A 19,421-nucleotide genomic window follows, 5' to 3' on the forward strand; every position below is an offset into this window, starting at 1 on the left:
TCCCCAGTGCGGGGTGTGCAGGAGGCAGCTGATCGATGTTTCTCTCTCATCGATGTTTCTGACTCTCTATCCTTCTCCCTTCCCCTCTGTAAAAAATCAATAAAAAACAAACAAACAAAAACCCTGAGATCCTAACCCAGAGTGATCTGATGACCCTTTGGGGAATGATAGCTTTAGCATAATCTATATATATACATATATATATAAAGCCAGCAACTGGAATGCCATAATGACTGGAATGACTGGTTGCTATGATGACCACTGTGGCCAGTGAACCAGCCTAATCAGGAGCAGGGCTGGCCGGCCAACCACCATGGCCGCTGGCCCCCAATCAGCCTCACCCCCACCCCATTTGGGGGCAGGGCTGGCCGACCCACCACCCATAGCCCGGCTGCCCCCCCCCCCAATCAGCCCCCACCACCTTGATTGGCCCGTGGCCCCTCCTTCCAGCCAGCTCTGCCCTTGATCATCCCCCCCACACACCGATCGGGGATGGGGCTAGCCAAACCACCCACAGACCCTCCCCATGACTGGCCTTGCCCAAAATCAGCCCCCCAACTGCCAATTGGGGGCAGGGCCCACTGGCCAATGGCCCGTGGCCCCTCCCCCCAGCCAGCCCGGCTTTGATCAGGCCTGATTGGGGCGGGCTGACTGACCAACCTCCTGCTGTCTCCTCCTCCTGACAGGCCCTGCCCGGATCCGCTGATTGGGGCCAGGCCGGGGTCTGGCCAGACCCCACCCGCACAAATTTTGCACTGGCTCTAGTATTATTTATAATAATCCTTTATTTTCTTTTGGTTGCAACATAAATTGGAAAAAGCACTGTGGGCAGAGAGATCATCTTGGTGATGACATGAAGACAGTGGAATTCTATAAAATTAGGGTTAAGGATCAAGCATTTTACCTCCTTCAGGTCATGCACTTAGCCTGGTTTAAAGTTAGAAATACTGAGTTCTTTTTAAGTACTGACATGGTTCCGTTTCACAGAGCATTTTTGTTTTTGCTTTATTAGAGTTATTCCACACTTCATAAATTCTTAGAAATCAGTACAAACTCTAAACAATTTTGTAAAAAATGGGGCAGGGTGCTTGGTAGAGAGCGCCTGGGAAGGCGCATGGGCATTTCTTTAACTATCGTCAGCTGAATCCAGCGGCGTTGACAAAGCCACGTCCTGGAAACACGCTTTGCCAAAAGGCAGGAGTGGTGTCAGCTTGACCTTCAGCCCAGGTGCCAGGGGGTGGGTTTTGTTATTTAAATCCAGCCAAGTACCAGGAATGAATAGGACTCAGGCCCACCCAAGAATGCGCATAATCTCCTTTGTCTTGACTTTTAGTAAAACTTCCTGGTTTTTGCTGTATAAAATAAATACGCTGTATTGGCTCAGGGTCTCTGTCCCTGTCTCCATCGGAGGACAGGGTTCCCACCCAGCCCCAGCTTTTTCCTTCTACCTCTGTGTCCGTCTCTTTCATTTTCTCAATCCCCAGCTGCCCCTACTCAGGAGCTCCACATGCTGGATGTGAAGAGGAGAGACATATTCACAGTGCTTAGATCTGGCCTGGTTTCCAAAAGAAGCCTCATTTCAAAGTTGTAATGCCAAAATTGAACTATTAAAGCAAGGGATTTTGTAATGATTTTAACACTGTGAGATGAGAAGCAAATAAATGCAGCCATTAGTCACAAAATTACAGTAATAAATAATACACTAATAAATCTGAAACATGTCCCAAATTGTTAAATAAATGGATAATTATATTTGGATCAAGATTCACTTAATAGTCTTCGTTAACACGAATCCTTGAAAAATCTTGGCATCTTGGGTTGGGTGGAATACATTAATTTTCCCATTAAAACTACTGGACAATTTTTCTTCATTTAACTACTTCTCAGGTAACGGCAGGGTTTCCAGACACAATTAACAAGTCATTAAGGGACAAATAGGTGTAATATACTTCCATGTACTCATTACCCCATTACAAAAGGAATAACTCAAGGTAAATATTGTTTTCTCGATAAGCCTCACCTCTCCACTCTAATTATTCTAAAGCAAGTCCCAGACAGCATATTATTTTTTGTGCAAATTCCTCATCATGTGTCTCTAAAAGACAGTCCTTTTTGTTTTAATATGATCAAAACATTATCACACCCATAAAAAAACTAATACCTCAATATCATCGATGTTTAGTAGTGTTTACATTTTAACTTTGTATTATATAATTTTTTAAAAGTAAGTTTGTCTCAAATAAATCCATTAATTACAAATGGTTGGTGTATCTCTTAAGTCTCTTTGAATCTTTAGGTTCTCTGGACATTTTCTTTCTTTCAAATATTTGTTAGAGAAAGCCTTTTGTTGTTCTATAAATTTGGGTATGGTAGTTGGGATTTGGCTGACTGCCTTCTGTGATGTTATTATGTGCACCTGCTCCCTGTATTTCCCGGTAATTTCTAGTTAAATCAGATTTGAGTTTTTGGAAAGACATTCTACTTCACAGATGTGTTGTATACTTTCATCTACATTTCTCTCTATAATGTTAGCAGCCACATTTCGTTTTAATTATGTGTTAGCATATCCTTCCCATGACATGGTGAACCCTTTGGAGAGCAAACATTGTATTCATCACTTTATCCCTACTACCTGGCACAATTTCTGGAAAATAATAGGTGCCCTATATTTCCTAAATTTTTAGTGAATTCAGTCTCAGCTCTCTATCACTAATGATCTTTGTAGATTATTGGTGAGACACATTTTTTTAATGAATTACATTTTCATCATCTGTACAACGAGGGGTTTGACTTGAACATGACCTCTACGGTCCCTTCAATGATTTTATGAAACGACCATGCAGAAGTCAAGAATATAATAAGCTGTCTCCCTCCACCCTCACCACTGACTAAGAAATGTGTTTTACTGTTTTCTTTTCTTTTTAAAGAAATTCATTTGTTAAATAGTGCAACAAATTTGTATTTGGAATAGAATTCAGTTTATTGGCTGCATATATGAAGCTGGAGCAAATAACGTTCAATTAAATTCAGCTCCCTTCCATGATGGGTAAGAATATATAAATATATGAGATATAAATGCATGAGTAACTTGGTAGTTTAGATTCTGCTAAGAAAAATGCCAAAAAAAAGAAAGACAGGCCTATTGTCCATTACTAGACACATATCTTAAGTAATTTTCAAACTACTCTTCATCCTTAAACAACATTCATTTTATTTACTTCCCAACCAATAACAGGAAAAATAAACTTACTACCTTCAAAATAATTACAAGAAATCATATTCATTTTTACATATAGGTACATACCTTCACATATAACATATCACTTATTAGAATAAACATATACAAGCAAGATTCCATTGAAGTTGATCCTTGGCAGTAATAAAGTACAGAGAGTGATAAACAAAAGTAGCAAACATGCAAGTATATGACATCATGGGCTGTATTTTCAAAAATATAAAAATTGTCTTTTGAAAAAGGTCTTCTTAGGTTTTTATTTAAATTTATAACCAAAATGAAGAAAATAAGTATAAAACAATTGTCTGAACCCAGGTTATCTTATATTTAATGATTTTGAATTGTCTAAACAAATGTTTATTCTCTAGCTCAATGGTCACAACGTCAATGAACTTATTAGAACTTTCTAGGCACCAATACTCAGGAGTCCTTAGAGATTTGTTGAACACATCATGGAAACAGACTGTACAATTTATTTTTTAATTCCAAGCAAACAATGATAACCAATGATAACCAATTTTCTCCATTTGGTTAATAAACCAGGCTTGTTTGCATCGCTCATCGCAAAGTAGCGGTTCTATCAGGAATTGGAGCACCAGGTTCAGGAAGGAAAGACAGGATCAGTCTCTAATGTCTAAAAGCAACAATAACCAAATGGCTTCGAAATGGGCATGTTAACCATGGACCGCCTGTAATCAGGACACAGAGATGTGTCGTCATAACAAAGGTTCTGTTTCCTAGGGAAAAGGTATCATTTCATTATTCCTGACAACATAGCACAACATCTAAGTAATCTTTTATCTCTTCAGAACTGTGGAGTTTCATCTTTAAAAGATCATCAACATTAAAGATGAAACAAAAAGCAGCCAACTGGCTCAAACACACAGTAGGCACATATACACGAAGACACGCATACACGACTCTCTCTCTTCACTAAACTCTTTAACAGTAAGAAACATTTGTAAATAATTTAAAATTCATTAATTTAAAATGTTTCTGTTCTAGAGATGTTAAATATTGCATGATATGATTAAGGCTTATGATTCTAACATCATTATGGGTCCCTTTATGATTGATGCCACACAGTTGAATGTACAGTTCCCCTTGCCACTTTGAAACAAGGTGATTGTAAATGCACTTGACTCCGTCGTCCTCTGGCAGTAGACAGGCACCCAGTTAGGATATGTCCCAGCATTTAAGGAACCTGGCACAACTGCTTACATCACAACCACAATTACCAGACAACCTGTGGGTACCCATTTGTTACTTAATTTTTACCCTGTTTGTTATTGGTGCACTGTATGTCCCTACAATGGAGGTTCTTTTTAATGGAGATTCTTTATTTTCAAGCATAAAAGTACAGAAAAGTAAAAGGAAGGGTTCAAAAGAAATTGTAAAAATTATTTATTAAAAGGAAACGCCTGCTTAAAGAAGTTTATGCTCAGGTAATTCTCAAATATAATAATTTAGTAATTTAAACGGACTTGAAATGTATGCTTTATATTCCAAATGTGTTTACTTATTCACAGTGCAATATTTGATGATGCATCAGAGGCAGTCCATTCTTTCATATTTCTTTCCAGAATATTTAAAACCAAGTAGTTCTGCTGCTTTGTCAGAAAAAGCATCATTTTTATGCATGTGAATGAGTTGTATACAAATATTTGGTAATAAAACATGCAGTGGAGTAGAGAAGCTGAAATTATTTCATCTGCCTCCCCACTCTATAGTATCTACTAATTCTTTACTTTTAAAAAATAGTCATATTTTGTGTGGTTATGAAGCTTACATAATGAAGTATAGGTAATATGTCCCAAAGTAATCTATTGTAACAGGTATAAGAAATACAAAAATGTATATGTAAAAGTGACATTCGCTGAAGGCAAAAAAGAATCCTACATGATTTCAATATTCCATAAGAGGATACAATTAAGGCAAACCCTCCAATGATAATATTCAAATGATTTATGTAAATTAGAAGGGTCAAATTCTTCTCTATCTACTCCAAGTGAATATTAGTCTAGGTACCAACTTGTACTATGCAACAGTCATTTGATAATAGTAATCTAGTAGTCTTGAAAGAGTTAAACCTTCCAAGCAGTCTACAAAGTAATTTGTACCCTGAAAAATCAGGCGCAACTAATTAAATTTTGGGGGCAGAAAAAAAAACATAATTAGGTAAATACTTTCTCCTTGTTAATACTACAGTGAGGAAACCCATGATAATATCTGGAATGCTTACCAGTCGTCTGCAGTGAGATTTCATTAGAGAAAATCTGGGTCTTTGATCTTTATCGGTTGCTTTTCTTTGTCAATATTTTAACTAACTAATTTTCTGATGGTTGTCAAGAAAACAGTTCAAGATTTTAATGTTACATAACTGATTTTCAGGTGAAATACTCAACTTGGCAGACAATTTTTAAAGGGCACCGTTTCTATTTGGTATTTTTATTATTGTATAAATTAAGAAATAAAATTCTATAAAGAGCAACCATGCTCTAGAGTTACCAACATAGTAATTCATCCTCAGCATCAAGAAAAGAATGTAATGCATTTCAAAAAGAGTTCAGTTAACATGGTTAATTTTTTTTAAGGTTCAGTTATCTAAAATGTTGCATGTTAGCTTAGAAATGATCTCTACTCTTGGATATAAAAAAAAAAAGCTGTAGTGTATTTACACAATGGAATACTACTCTGTCTTAAAAAGGAAGAAAATTTTACCTTTTGCAACAATATGGATGGACCTGGAGAACACTACACTAAGTGAAATAAGCCAGTGAGAGAAAGACAAGTACCATATGATTTCACTCATATGTGGAATTTAATGAGCAAACTGAACTACCAAGCAAAATAGAGACAGACTCAGAGAGAGCAGGCAGACAACTAGGGAGTGAGAGTGTGGGGATAGAGGGATTGAGCAAAAAATAAATAAAAAGAGAGAGAAAATTCATGGACATGGACAACAGTGTGGTGATTTCATGGGTAGAGGAGGGTGGGTGAAGGTGAAAGAGGGTATAGAGAGGGAAAATGGTGATGGGAAAAATAAAATAAGAAACCTTAACAATAAGAGAAATGATTTCTACTCTTTAATGTTGATTCTGGCTAGAATTTTTACACGTAGATTACTTGATAGGTAAAGTTTGAGAAATAACACACATATGCACATGCATACCATCACCATCACCCCATCAGCCATAATTTAGTATCCCCAAATATGCTTGATGAAAAGAATTATCAGAGGAACATTTCCAAATAATGGATCTAGAACTTTCCAAGGAGATTCTGATTATCTAGAGATATTAGGAAATGTATTCAGATCACTGTGTTTTTTTTTATGTGTAGAGCTGTAAATCACCAACTCATTCTAGGATGAGATAGTTTGGTTGAAGAACTTTAAAATACAAGAACACGTTGCCCTAATTTCCTGCAAAGCACTCTATGTAATTAACCTCATAGGTCCCAAATAGCTACTTGGGGCAAACTAGAGCCACCATTTATAAAAACATGGTCACTCGTGGTTTTTTCTTTTCTTCTAGGCTTTCAGTTTTATTAGGGCAATCAAATATTAAATTAATTATTGAAGAATATTGTTTTGAGATGGGGATAAACGAAAAACTTTCTGACTTAGATATTTACTTGCCCAAATAGATTGTCAGTATGAAACACATTCAGCACCATATCTAAGAATCTACAGCTCTTTGATTCTTTGTCATTTTTTTAATGAACTAAGATGCCAATTAATCATCAGGGATCAATTCAGAACAGCCACTCAGTGACATGATTAATAATGACATTCCGTGACAATAAGCCCAATGTCTAATAAGGTCACATAGAGTTTTATATGTAGCTATGGCTTTGAAATAGTATGGTTGTGAACAACTGATAAAGTGCTCTGTCGTTTAGTTAGCTCTTTATCTTGTTCAATGTGCAACTTTTAATAGAGAGCGGCAACATTTCAGATCATGACTCTGGCTACCCAATGCTAACACTGCCAGCTGAAAACGTTGTAGTGGTTGTTGTTGAGTTCATCACTGATTTATTTTCAGTCTTTCATTGTGTGAAGAGTCACTCATTCCACTTTACCCCATTTTGTTCCATTTACTCATACATAAAACACACCACTTGTTTTCCTACTAAAAATCTTTAAAAAGTGGAGGGAAAAAAGCAATTACGACATTTATGGCATTCATTTGCAATTTCAAAAAGTTTTCACACTTTTTCCATTTGCATACCATCAGCATTTTTATTTAAAAGTCTCCCCTTCACCTTAACCGGTTTGGCTCAGTGGATAGAGCATCGGCCTGCGGGCTGAAGGGTCCCGGGTTCGATTCCGGTCAAGGACATGTACCTTGCTTGCGGGCACATCCCCAGTAGGGGGCGTGCAGGAGGCAGCCGATCGATGTTTCTCTCTCATCGATGTTTCTAACTCTCTATCCCTCTCCCTTCCTCTCTATAAAAAAAAATCAATAAAATATATTTTAAAAAAATAAATAAAAGTCTCCCCTTTGTCCTTGAACCATCGTCTTCAATAAACAAACCGCTCTGTATTTCTCTTGATAAGAACTGGAGACTTGTTCAAAAGGCTGAGAACACCTTCGCTCAGGGAGTATAGAGACAACCTCTTAAGAGCACGGGTTGGGTTTTTTTTTTTTTCAACCACAGTTTTCCTAGACATCTGTCAAGAGGGAAGCAAACATGACATTTAGTAAGACCTTGAGCAGGATTCACGTCTTGCCAGCAACGCTTTGTTTTTCAAACGGAGTCCACCTTTATGAGATGATTGTGGGTCCTTAACGGCGAGGGTTTGCATTTCACCCTGCCTGCGCCATCGTTGGTGCTCTCCACAAAGAACATCCTGGCTGTGCACAGGGAGACGATGATCCTCCTGTACTCCTTCCTGAAGTTCTGGTTCCGGGATCCTGGGGACCATGCCGGCGGGGTCTGAGGCCACGGCGAGGCCGATGAGGTTCAGGGGCGCCCAGCAAATGGCAAACAGCACGAAGACCACGAACATGGTGACGAAGTTCCTGAAGTCCTGCGGCTTCAGTTTGGGTTGGTGGTCCGGTTTCACCCGCCGCCGCACCTGCAGGACCAGGATCCAGATTCGCAGGTAGCAGAAGACGACGATGACCATGGGGACCAGGAAGTGGAAGACCACCACGGCGATGGTGTAGGCGGAGCTGACGGACTGCGCGAAGGTGCAGGAGTAGATGCGCGGGTCGTACTGCAGGGTCCCGATGCGCAGGTTGGGCGCGATGGCCGCGAGCGTCAGGACCCAGATGAGCAGCACGCAGCAGACCGAGTTCTTGTTGCTGTACAGCCGGTCGTACCGGAGGCTGTGGCAGATGTAGCAGTAGCGGTTGATGGCGATGCCCGTGATGTTGAAGATGGAGCCGATGACGCTCAGGCCCATGAGGAAGCCGCTGACTTGGCAGTGCAGGTAGCCCAGGGTCCAGCCGTCGTTCAGGATGGACGTCAGCACCAAGGGGTACGGGTACACGGCCACCACCAGGTCCGCGACCGCCAGGCTCACCACGAAGATGTTCCCTGCGAGAGAAGGATTGGGAAGACGCCGCTGAACACCAATAGTTCGTGGCTCGCATTCGTTTTCTTTCACGGTTATTTAAACACGGAGCTGTGCCCAGCCCGCGTGGCTCAGTGGTTGAGCCGAGACCTTTGTGAACCGGGAGGTCAGGTTTCATCCCAGGTCAGGACGCATGCCGGGGTTGCAGGTGGCAATAATCAGTGATTCTCTCTCATCATGGATGTTTCTCTCTCTCTCTCTCTCTCTCTCGCTCTCGCTCTCTCTCTCTCTCTCATCTATCTCTCTCTTCCTCCATCTATGAAATCAATAAAAAATATACGGAAAAGTGAGCTGTTTTGCAATCTGGATGACTTGACATCGTGGCGCCTATGGTTTATGAATGATGGAGGCCATTTTTACCAGGAAGTGAGCCCATTTGCCGCCCTTATCCGGTTAATTCCGTGGTTCACAATTTCCCACAGCCCCAGAGCAAGGCATACTCTATCTTCAAAACTGTTGTCTGGCAAAGTGTTTGTTTTCTCAAGTGCTTTATAGTGTTGAGTTCAGTGTACTCCGATCACATTGTCCACACGACCTGAGAAACTTCATGTCATGTTAGTTCCCCAGCTAGCCATGACTTCCTTCAGTTCCAGGCCTTCTACCCCCTCAGTGGTTCGCCAATGAGCCTCTAATTCCTGTTCCTGGAGAGCAATGGATTCGTGTCCATCGCGTAATGTTTAAGAGAAAAGAGGATTTCGTCCTCAGCTGTCTGGGTGAGAATATGGGCTTCAGCCCTTATTAGTTGTCTCATGGGGGCCAGGGACATTATCCCACCAAATTCAGTGTCCTCTTCTCTAAGATGGGAATACTGATAGTATCTCCCTCATGGAGAGGATGATGAGGTGGGATGAATGAAGCCATTGATGTTCAGTGCTGAGCAGTACCTGTCACATGCTAAGTGCTCAGTAAGTGATGCTGGGATTCTACAGCTCTCTCACCTCTCTCCGCGGGAAAAGGTAGAAATATTTTTAGGTGTATAAAGAACTTAAGGTACAAAAATTAACCCTAAATATTCAGATTAAGTGGTAAATTTCTATATGAATATAATAATGCATCACATTTTAAACTATAAAAAATAACTCTGGTCAAATTGTATGAGATGTTTGGCAAGTGCATCCTTTAGTTTATAGCTCATTGGCCTTTGTCACTATTCCTTGTGCTCTGAATGGCCTTTCCTTAAATGCTACCCATTTTCTCAAATCTACCTTAAATAAAAATTACCCCAGATTTTATTTATTTGCCCAACCACATGGCAGCACTTCCTCTTTTGAAGGTTCCTAGATCCTTTTATTTATATCATTTTAATTTATAGCCTATCTAATAAAGAGGTAATATGCAAATTGACCATCACACCATCACAAAAGATGGCAGTGTCCACAGTGGAGGTGGGATTTCCGTAACACAAGATGGATGCACCCACGGTGGATGCCAAGTTCCTGTAACAAGCTTTAACGAGCAATCAGCAGGGACCTGAGGCTGCTGAAGCTGGGCCAGGGTGGGGTATCTAAGGCCCCACCCCCACCCCCCAGCAGGGCTTGATGGAGTATCTCAGGCTGGGCCCCCCACCTCAGGGCCCAGCTAGGGATCTCAGGCCATGCTCCTCACCCTGGCGCCTGGCCTGGGGACCTCAGACCATGCCCCCTGCCTGGTGGGGCTTGACAGGGGACCCAGACCACACCCCCCACCTGGCAAGGCTTGACAGTTGACCTCAAGCCATGACCTCCACCCAGCGGGGCTTGACAGGAGACCTCAAGGTGTGTCCCCCGCCCCAGCCTGGGCCGGGGGGCTTCATGCTGTGCCCCCTGCCCAGCGGGGCTTGACAGGGCACCTCAAGGAGCGCCTCTGCCCCAGTGCCAGGCCAGAGGACCTCAGACCACGCCCTTCAACCTGGACCAGGGGACCTGAGGCCATGCCCCCCACCCCAGCATCAGGCTGGGGGAATCTCAGGCCACACTCCCCACCTGGCAGGGCTTGACAGGAGACCTGAGGCTGCACCCCCCACCTGGCAGGGCTTGATGGGGATAGGACCAGCTGGGTCTGGGTCTCACATGATTTCGAGGCACACACAGGTGGGTGGGGACTTGACTCTGGGTCTCATGGCATGCCCCAGACTCTGACAGGAGGAAGATTTTCATATACATTTTACTAATTTTCTTTCATCTCTGACACTTCTATTATAGAGAAAGGGAAAATAGCAATATTAAAATATGTCCTCTAATTAATTCCCTTTTAATGTGCACGAATTTCGTGCACCAGGCCATTAGTTAAATTATAATAAATTCCATTCAATAGAAACTTATTAAGTGCATATGACAGGTGCTGGGGAAACAGGAATGAACAGATAAGGGATCTTATGGTCCTTGATCTTAGAAAAACAAACAAAATTAAAATAGAAATAAAGAAGTACATGAGTACATACAGAGAGTGAAGAGGCATCAGGAAGAAAGTTAGCTAGACAGGTGGGGAGAAACATGCCAGGAGAGGGACTGTATGTTTTACCTTTTATTCTATTAATTTGTAAAGGTGGCTTTCCTATGTTTTCATACTATAGTCCTCTGAGACTGTCTTCCTCATATTTTTATCCTGAATAGTACTCAGATGAGACTTTTGCTCAAATGCTTGATGAAGTAAATTAAATTGTCATCTCCCAACATTTGAAATAAAATAGCTTTGGACTTGGAGTTCCTATATTATTTGATTTCCGCCCCACCCCCCCACCCCCACAAAAAGGCAAGGTTTTGCAACTTAATTAGGAATTTTGGATAAATTGTCATAAAAATAACTTCTTTCAAAAGTGGTTATACTAAGCCAAATTAAAGCAATAAAAGCAAATTTTGTTTTTCTACAGATTGATTTCAAATTCCAATGAAATATTTAAATTACAAAGTGGGCATATTTTAATAAATGTTTAACTCAACACATTTAATAGTTTAAAAATAAGTATAATATGTGAAGGTGTGGGGCAGTAGAAGAGGGTATAGGGGAAAATGGTGATGGAAGGAGATTTGGATTGGGGTAGTGAACATACAATACAGTATACAGATGATGCATTATAGAATTGTACACCTGAAACCTATATAATTTTATTAACCAATGTCACCCCAATAAGTTCAATTTAAAAAAAAATAACATATGAAATTCAGTTACAAAACAAATAATCATCAAAATAGTGCATTTTTACCCAGATGGTCATGATGACAAACTGGCCCAAACCAGATTTATTTTTGAAAGAGCTTATGCATAAAAACACAAATGATGTCATAGATTGCTTTCATGGCTTTAATCCTCTGTTCCATTTACTTTGTAGTAATTATGCTTCTTTTCTCTTCAAGTAATTACATTAATTAAATCATTAGTTTAATTTTCTTTGAACTAATCTCATTTACAAGTGTTCAGAGAAAAGAATGAAGCCAAAGACTCTATGCAGATGTGATGATCAGATAGCTCAGGTGGAAGCTTTATCACATTTGCTTTGTATGTGTGCAGTGTGTGGGTGTGTGTTGTGTGGGGAGGTTATTTTGTTTGTCTTTTTCCCTCTTCTATTCCCCCTGCCATCTAATATGTATTAGCAGTTAACCTCACCTCTCAGTATTTCTGTTGCAGGATATCTATTGGGGACAGGGATTCCACTAGAAGAAAAAAAAAAACAGTTTTTATTATTACTTATTACCTAATTAAAAACAAGGCACATATTGTTGATGGAAACCTTAAAGGCCCAAACTTGGCACAATATTATATTGGGAGACAAATTTCTCTGTAATCACATAGCAGCAAAATGATGCACAAGTAGTCTTTCAAATGGAAGTCAGCATGAGACCTGCAGAGCGTGGGATGTTGCATAGGATTTGGACGGTGGAAGCGAAGCAGAAGTCACATTTTTTCTTAATGCTCAGAAGGCTCACTCAGGCACTAGGTACTGTGGCATCTCCGCATTAATTAGTGACATCTCAGCTAGGTGAGAGTGCAAGAATTTCCTATCCTTGGCCAGATGCTCATCTTTTATCAGTTATTTAATTGCTTTCAAAAAGAATCCCACGCTCTGCAGGTCTCATGCTGCATCACTTTGCTGCTATGTGATTACAGAGAAATTTGTCTCCCAACATAATATTGTGCCAAGTTTGGGCCTTTCAGGTTTCCATCAACAATATTTGCCTTGTTTTTAATTAGGTAGTAAGTAATAATAAAAACTGTTCAATGATTTAACCCAAGGATATTCGTTTTCTTCTGTGTGCTCTTCAAAATGCTGGCGTTGGGAGCCCATTATTACGACAAGCCTGGCCTCTAGTCTGCTTCTGTACATTCTCTCTGTTTTATACACCTTACAGTAGCTGCTGCTAATGCCCTTCCCAGGTCGCCTTTGTCAGCATTGTGCATTTATCTCTAGAATTTGGATGAGTGTTTGGTGCTTGCATTTGGCTGAGCTGCACCTTTGCCCAGAGGTTTGCCCTGCGTGGCACAGATAAGGATGATCGCTGACAGTAGAGTAGAAAAGGCCAGCTCCCTTGCCTCAAGTGGTGACAACTGTGTGGTTGGATTTCTGCCCAGCAGCCTCCGCCTCATGAGCTAGGCCAAGTCTGGGCTTCACAAAAGAGTCCGTCCTTGCTTGACTCCCCTGCGCCTTCGCCTTTTCTCTTCACTTCCTTCAGGTTCTTCCTCAGAGCCCTCCCTCAATGAAGCATGAGTACTCCGCCTCCAGCCCTGCTCTCAGGTTGGGTTTCTAGGCAGCCCAAGAGAGACCTTCAGTTCTATGATGAGGTTTTCTAAAGAAGTATTTCTCAGACTGTATTACTTTTTTCCAAAGATAACGAACGGGTCAATGTATTATCCTCAAGTAGCTATGCTTTGTCTCTATTCTTGGCTAATTTCTTTGAAATTCTCTCATTAATTCAGCCTTATGTGTGCTGTAGCTTTCACTTTCCCATCTATTACCTGTTTTTCTTTCATCCTGAGGTAACATTTTTTAAAAATTCTCACCACCACATACTTTGAGCTCCAGCTACCATTATTCACCAACCAACTTTCAAATTTCTTTTGAGAAAATTGAAAATGTTTGTAGTCATATCTTTGTACTCCATGTTTCAGTTTTATTTGAAAATTAAAAGACAAAAATTTTAGAAGTACCATGGATACTGTTTTCAAAGTAATTTCTTTGAAAACAGGAGCCATGTTTTATACAAGCTTAATACAATGTGTTGCATTTTGACAAACAAACCAGAATTTTCTGACCATTTATGTTCTGTCTTATACTGTAGATATACAATAAATATTTATCTAAATGAATATTCAATTCAAGCACCAAAAGTGCTCAATAGCAAAGCAAGCAAGCATCATTTTAAGCCTTAAGTTCAACAACTCAAATTTACTCTCAACAGCCTGAATAATATTTAGCATCAAGTAGGTTTTTTTCCTCCCTCTTATTTTTTTTTTAAAAGACCAATTTCTTTGATATGATTACCCAAAGTAAATAGCTCTGCAGAAAAATTTAGCTTAGAACACCTTGATGAGAAAGTCCAGAAGTTTATTTCTCATCTGCAACATTATTAAATTTCACTAAAATTTCTTAAGACAGCACATAGAGCCCTTACCAGTTTGGCTCAGTGGATAGAGCATTAGCCTGTGAACTAAAGGGCCCCAGGTTTGATTCCGGTCAGGGACATGTAGCTTGGTTGCGGGCACATCCCCAGTAGGAGGTGTGCAGGAGGCAGCTGATGGACGTGTCTCTCTCATCGATGTTTCTAACTCTCTATTCCCTCTCCCTTCCTCTCTGTAAAAAATCAATAAGATATATTAAAAAAAAAGAAAAGACAAAAAAAGATATCACATAGAGTCCTCAGGTTTCAGGTCAACTTGACTCGCCAACCTTTTTGAAAGATGAAAATGTTAGGATGCTGATTAGGAACCGTCATTAGAAAGGGAGTATATAATACTATATTGATGATACCATGTAGAGTTCTGAGCATACACAAAATCTTTCTGAAAACACTCCACTAATTGCCTCTTTGGTACCCTAGAAAATCTTGAGAGTGTGTGTATTTCTTTTATACTAGTATAAGATAGGGCATTGCTATTAGTGAGGCAACTTAAAAATACTTAGGAAATATAGGGAGAAACTCAGGCACCTTGTAAAGATCTTACTATTCACCACAAGTATTCTATTTATTAATTTCAAAAGGTTCTAATAAAGAATGAGCAGAATAAGCTCCAGATACTCCATGGAGATTTAAAAGGACCTCTAAAGCAGATATTTTTCAAAGCAGGTATTTAAAACAACAACAAAAACACAGAACCATCGAATATTAGTAGAAAACAAAAGCAGGAGGTTTACTTTAGAACTATTTTGTCTTTGGTTAACTTTCAAATTTTCCAAGAGAAAAATGATTCTGAAAGCTAGCAAAAATAAACTCTATCTTATCTATGATTAATTTAATGCTGGAAAGTGCTACTTTCTCAGAAGATGAATAGCTGGGGAAGCCAAAAATCAGATCCAAATCCAACCATTTATCTAGGAGTCTGAAACCACTGTCCTAAGGTTTCCAGGGGATTCTGGCAATTATTTTAGCAAATTTGGAAAAATTTAGGGTTCCATAATAATGTATTACACAGGCTGGGGGAGGGGTAAGGCATAAAACTTTAAACAATGGCTAAGCGTGCAAGGGGTGTGAGGAGGTCAATAAAATGTCTTAAAAAGTAAAAAAAAAAAAAATGCCTTGAAATAATAATTTCAAATATCATGGAAAGCTACTGGAGGGAAACATCAACAGGGTTAGCAAGCTACTATCAAAGTGGAGATGAAATTAAACACTGACTTCATTAGCTTGAAACCATTTTCCAAGTCTGTACATACCAGTTTGGTGATAACTTTTTGAATGGTAAAATCCTTGTCTGAGAAAGTTACTGTAACTTCCAGAGCTGATTTATTTTTGTTCTCTTTAGGAAGTTTATGAGCTGATTTATTTTTGTTCCTTTTTTAAAATTTGTTTTTCAATTACAGTTGATACACAATATTAGTTTCAGGTGTACAACAAAGTGGTTAGACATTATATATTTACGAAGTAATGACCTTATTAAATCTAGTACCCACTGACACCACACATGGTTATTACAATGTTATTAACTACATCCCCTCTGCTATACCTTACATCACTGCAGCTATTTTAATAACTGGAAATTTATAATTTTTTCTATTATAACTGACATTCAATATTATTTTACATCAGTTTCCAGTGTACAATATTGTGGTTAGACATTGGATAAAAGAAGACGTGGTACATATATACAGCGGAATATTACTCGGTCATAGAACAGAATGAATACTTACTCTTTGTGACAACATGGGTGGACCTAGAGGGTATTATGCTAAGTGAAATAAGTCAGGCAGAGAAAGACAGATACCATATGATTTCACTGTTATGTGAAATCTGAAGAACAAAGTGAATGAACAACAAAAACAGATTCATTGATATAGAGAACAAACTGAGAGTTACCAGATGGGAGGGGTTTGGGGGCTGGTTGAGAAAGGTAAAGGGACTAAGAAGTACAAATTGGTACTTACAAAATAGTCACAGAATGTAAAATACAGCACAGGGGATGTGGTCAATAATATTGTAATAACTATTTATGGTGCCAGGTGGGTTCTAGAATTATCAGGAGGATCACTTTGTAAGTTACATAAGTGTCTAACCAGAACTGATTTATGTTAAATTACAGAATAGCTTGGATATTGAAATAATCAGTCTCTCAGAATTTGATAATTAGAATTGCAGCCCTACTTGCTGTGGGGAAATCATGTTTATTACAAAAGGGAAAACAGAAACATCAGAGAACTTGCATAATGTCACAGAAGAGAGTTAGATCCTAAATCTTCATTTTCTGACTGATTTTACTTCTTGCCATTCATATTGTCCACTCACTTCAAAAAGGTACATTCAAAAAGAAATGAGCATTTAGAAAATAAAAACAACCTAATAAGGACTAATTGTAGAATGCTTACTAATAACTGAATAATACCATTATTTGCATAGTATTTTATAACTTCAAAGCGATAAGCAGATAGATGGATGCATGTATGAATGGGTGGGAAGAATCTAAGTTTATCTTCCTAGCATCCATGTGAGATAAGTACACCCATTGGACAGATAGAGAAACTGAGGCTCAGAGAGATTGAGTAACTGGACCCTAAACACACTCCAAACGAAGGTATTGCAGATATAAGACTCAGGTTGGGTCTTCTAATTTCAATTTCCCTGCTCCTTCCACTGTACTACCCTGGCTTGTGTTCAGAGATAAGAAATACTGAACACTTATCTGTGAATTTTGGGTTTCAATTTTCTTATCTACCCCAGGAGGATGTTATAAGGACAAATAAAACAGAATGTGGGAAAGTGCTTTAAAAGCTGCAAATTGCTTTTTGTGGAAAAGTACAAAGCACTAGACATTCTAAATTTTAAAAAAGTTATTTTTCTACTTTATCCACAGAAATAGAAATAAATCAGCTGTCTGTGATAAGTGTGAGACAAAGTGAAATTAACTAGTCTCCTACTTTAATTTTCTTAAGTTTGAAAAATGTTTCAAACACAAATTAATGAATAAATTTAAAAAATAAAATTGTAAGATTAAAAAACTAAATTTCTTTAATAATTGCTATTGCTTTGATATGGATCGTGCAATATATTCATATTTTAAATGAAAATGTTCACTAAAAGATGGCCAGCAATTTTTCCAAAATTAATTATGCACTAGAACAATAAAAGGGGGCTTAAGTTTTATCACAAATGATCTCGAATTATAATTAAGACACCAGAACAGATTATTAAGGAATACTGTATATTAGTTCCAATTGCCTATATCCCAGATCTTAGTACTCTGTTACAATTCCACTTATCTTAGATCTAATATCCATGGATATAAAATACATCACAGAAAAGCATCATTGACAAAGAGAAGAGGATATAAGATGCAAAATAAATCTTTATTAAAAAAGAGAAAATTACTCAAAGGATAAAATGACTCAAAATTATTGTCCAAATGCATTGTCTTCATTTCTCCTGTGGGACTTGGGCAACTGGTTCACATATGGATATTTTACTTTATTTTATGTTCTTGTCTATAATGGTCCCACAGAGCACTGGTTTTTAAATCACCAGTATACCATGTGACCAGCCACATTGATGACTTTGATATCGACATCCCCAGTTGATATTGCAGGAGAGACAGTCTGATTATTTTAGAAACATTTAGATTATTGCATCTGCCTCTGAACACCTAAGTGAGTGTGAGGTGCTCACCCCTGTGAACCCTGCTGATCTCAGGTGGGTATTGTTGCAGACTGAATGGCAAGGTTGGCTGCCTATTTAGGCTGCTCTTCCTGAATGATGACATTCTGAAGGTTCACTACAGACCTGGGAGAACCTATCTCTCTCCATGTTCCACCCAGAGACATGAAAGTCAGCCCACTCAGAAGGATTGCTCACACTCATACACCGTTAGTCAACTCATCATACGCATCCCCAGCTCATCCTACCAAAACTCATGTGAAGCTGCCTGTGTCCCAGAGAAGTGATCCATCGTTTCTCAACCAGAAGGAATCCACCAAAAGAGGCTTGACTTATGCTGCATTCCATGTCAAGAAGGAAAACTATATGGGACATTTCTAAAACTTGCAAACATTCCTTGGGAAGTAAAACAGGGAAAACAGATGTCATTATGAGATATTTGTCTCTACCAGATACGTTATAAGTGAACTAGATAGTTGAGGGCACATGAGGTTCACTTTCATAGGGACACACTCTCCTAGATCTATGCTGCTTATTATCATTATATACACACTAGAGGCCCAGTGCATGAAGTTCATGCACTGGGGGGAGGGTGGTCTCTCAGCCTGGCTTGCACCCTCTCGCAGTCCAGGAGCCTTGGGGGACATCCAACTGCCGCACTGCTGCGGAGGTGGGAGAGGCTCCCGCCACCACTCCTGTGCTCGCTAGTCATGAGCCGGGCTTCTGGCTGAGCAGCGCTCCCCCTGTGAGAGTGCACTGACCACCAGGAGGCAGGTCCTGTGTTGAGCGTCTTCCCTCTGGTGGTCAGTGCGCATCATAGCAACCAGTTGTTTTGCCATTTGGTCAATTTGCATATTAGCCTTTTATTATATAGGATATGTCATTATATCCACAATTCTCCTTATTGCTAGTCAATTTCATAGCATTATAATCTCTAAATGCAGAGTGAGGTTACAATCATGGAAATAGAAGGACACTAGACTTGGTCCCGCCCTATCATTTTGCTGATGTGAAGAAAATCCAGAGAGATGACGACTCATCTGCAACCATTAGCCACTCAGTAAAAGAGCTCAGGAGCCCAGATTCTGGGTTTATTCTGTGTACAGGCTCCTTCCACACTTGCCTACAGGATCTGCTATGTTTGTCCCCAACACAGGAGCACCCAACTGATGAGCAGCTGCATATACTTCTTTCTACTTATTTCCACCTCATCTCTGATGCAAATTTCTCCCACACCCTCCCTCCCCCTCAGCATCATGTCTTGCCCCTGAGCAATCTCCTGGCATCTCTGAGTTACAAGTGTAGCTTCCCCTGGTCCCTTCTACACCAC

At 39.6% G+C, this 19,421-nt stretch overlaps 1 protein-coding gene across 1 annotated transcript in view; it reads right to left on the reverse strand.

The window, feature by feature from the left end:
- Positions 1-7,987: 7,987 nt before the first annotated feature.
- MTNR1A (melatonin receptor 1A) overlaps positions 7,988-19,421 on the reverse strand; it is a 19,104-nt gene continuing 7,670 nt past the window's right edge. The window contains 2 exon segments of the mRNA XM_006766092.2: positions 7,988-8,146; positions 8,148-8,782. Coding sequence (XP_006766155.2) covers positions 7,988-8,146; positions 8,148-8,782 — 794 coding nt within the window.

The sequence above is a fragment of the Myotis davidii genome, unplaced genomic scaffold (assembly GCF_000327345.1).
Source record: "Myotis davidii unplaced genomic scaffold, ASM32734v1 scaffold1040, whole genome shotgun sequence".
In the NCBI taxonomy this organism is placed as follows: Eukaryota; Metazoa; Chordata; class Mammalia; order Chiroptera; family Vespertilionidae; genus Myotis; species Myotis davidii.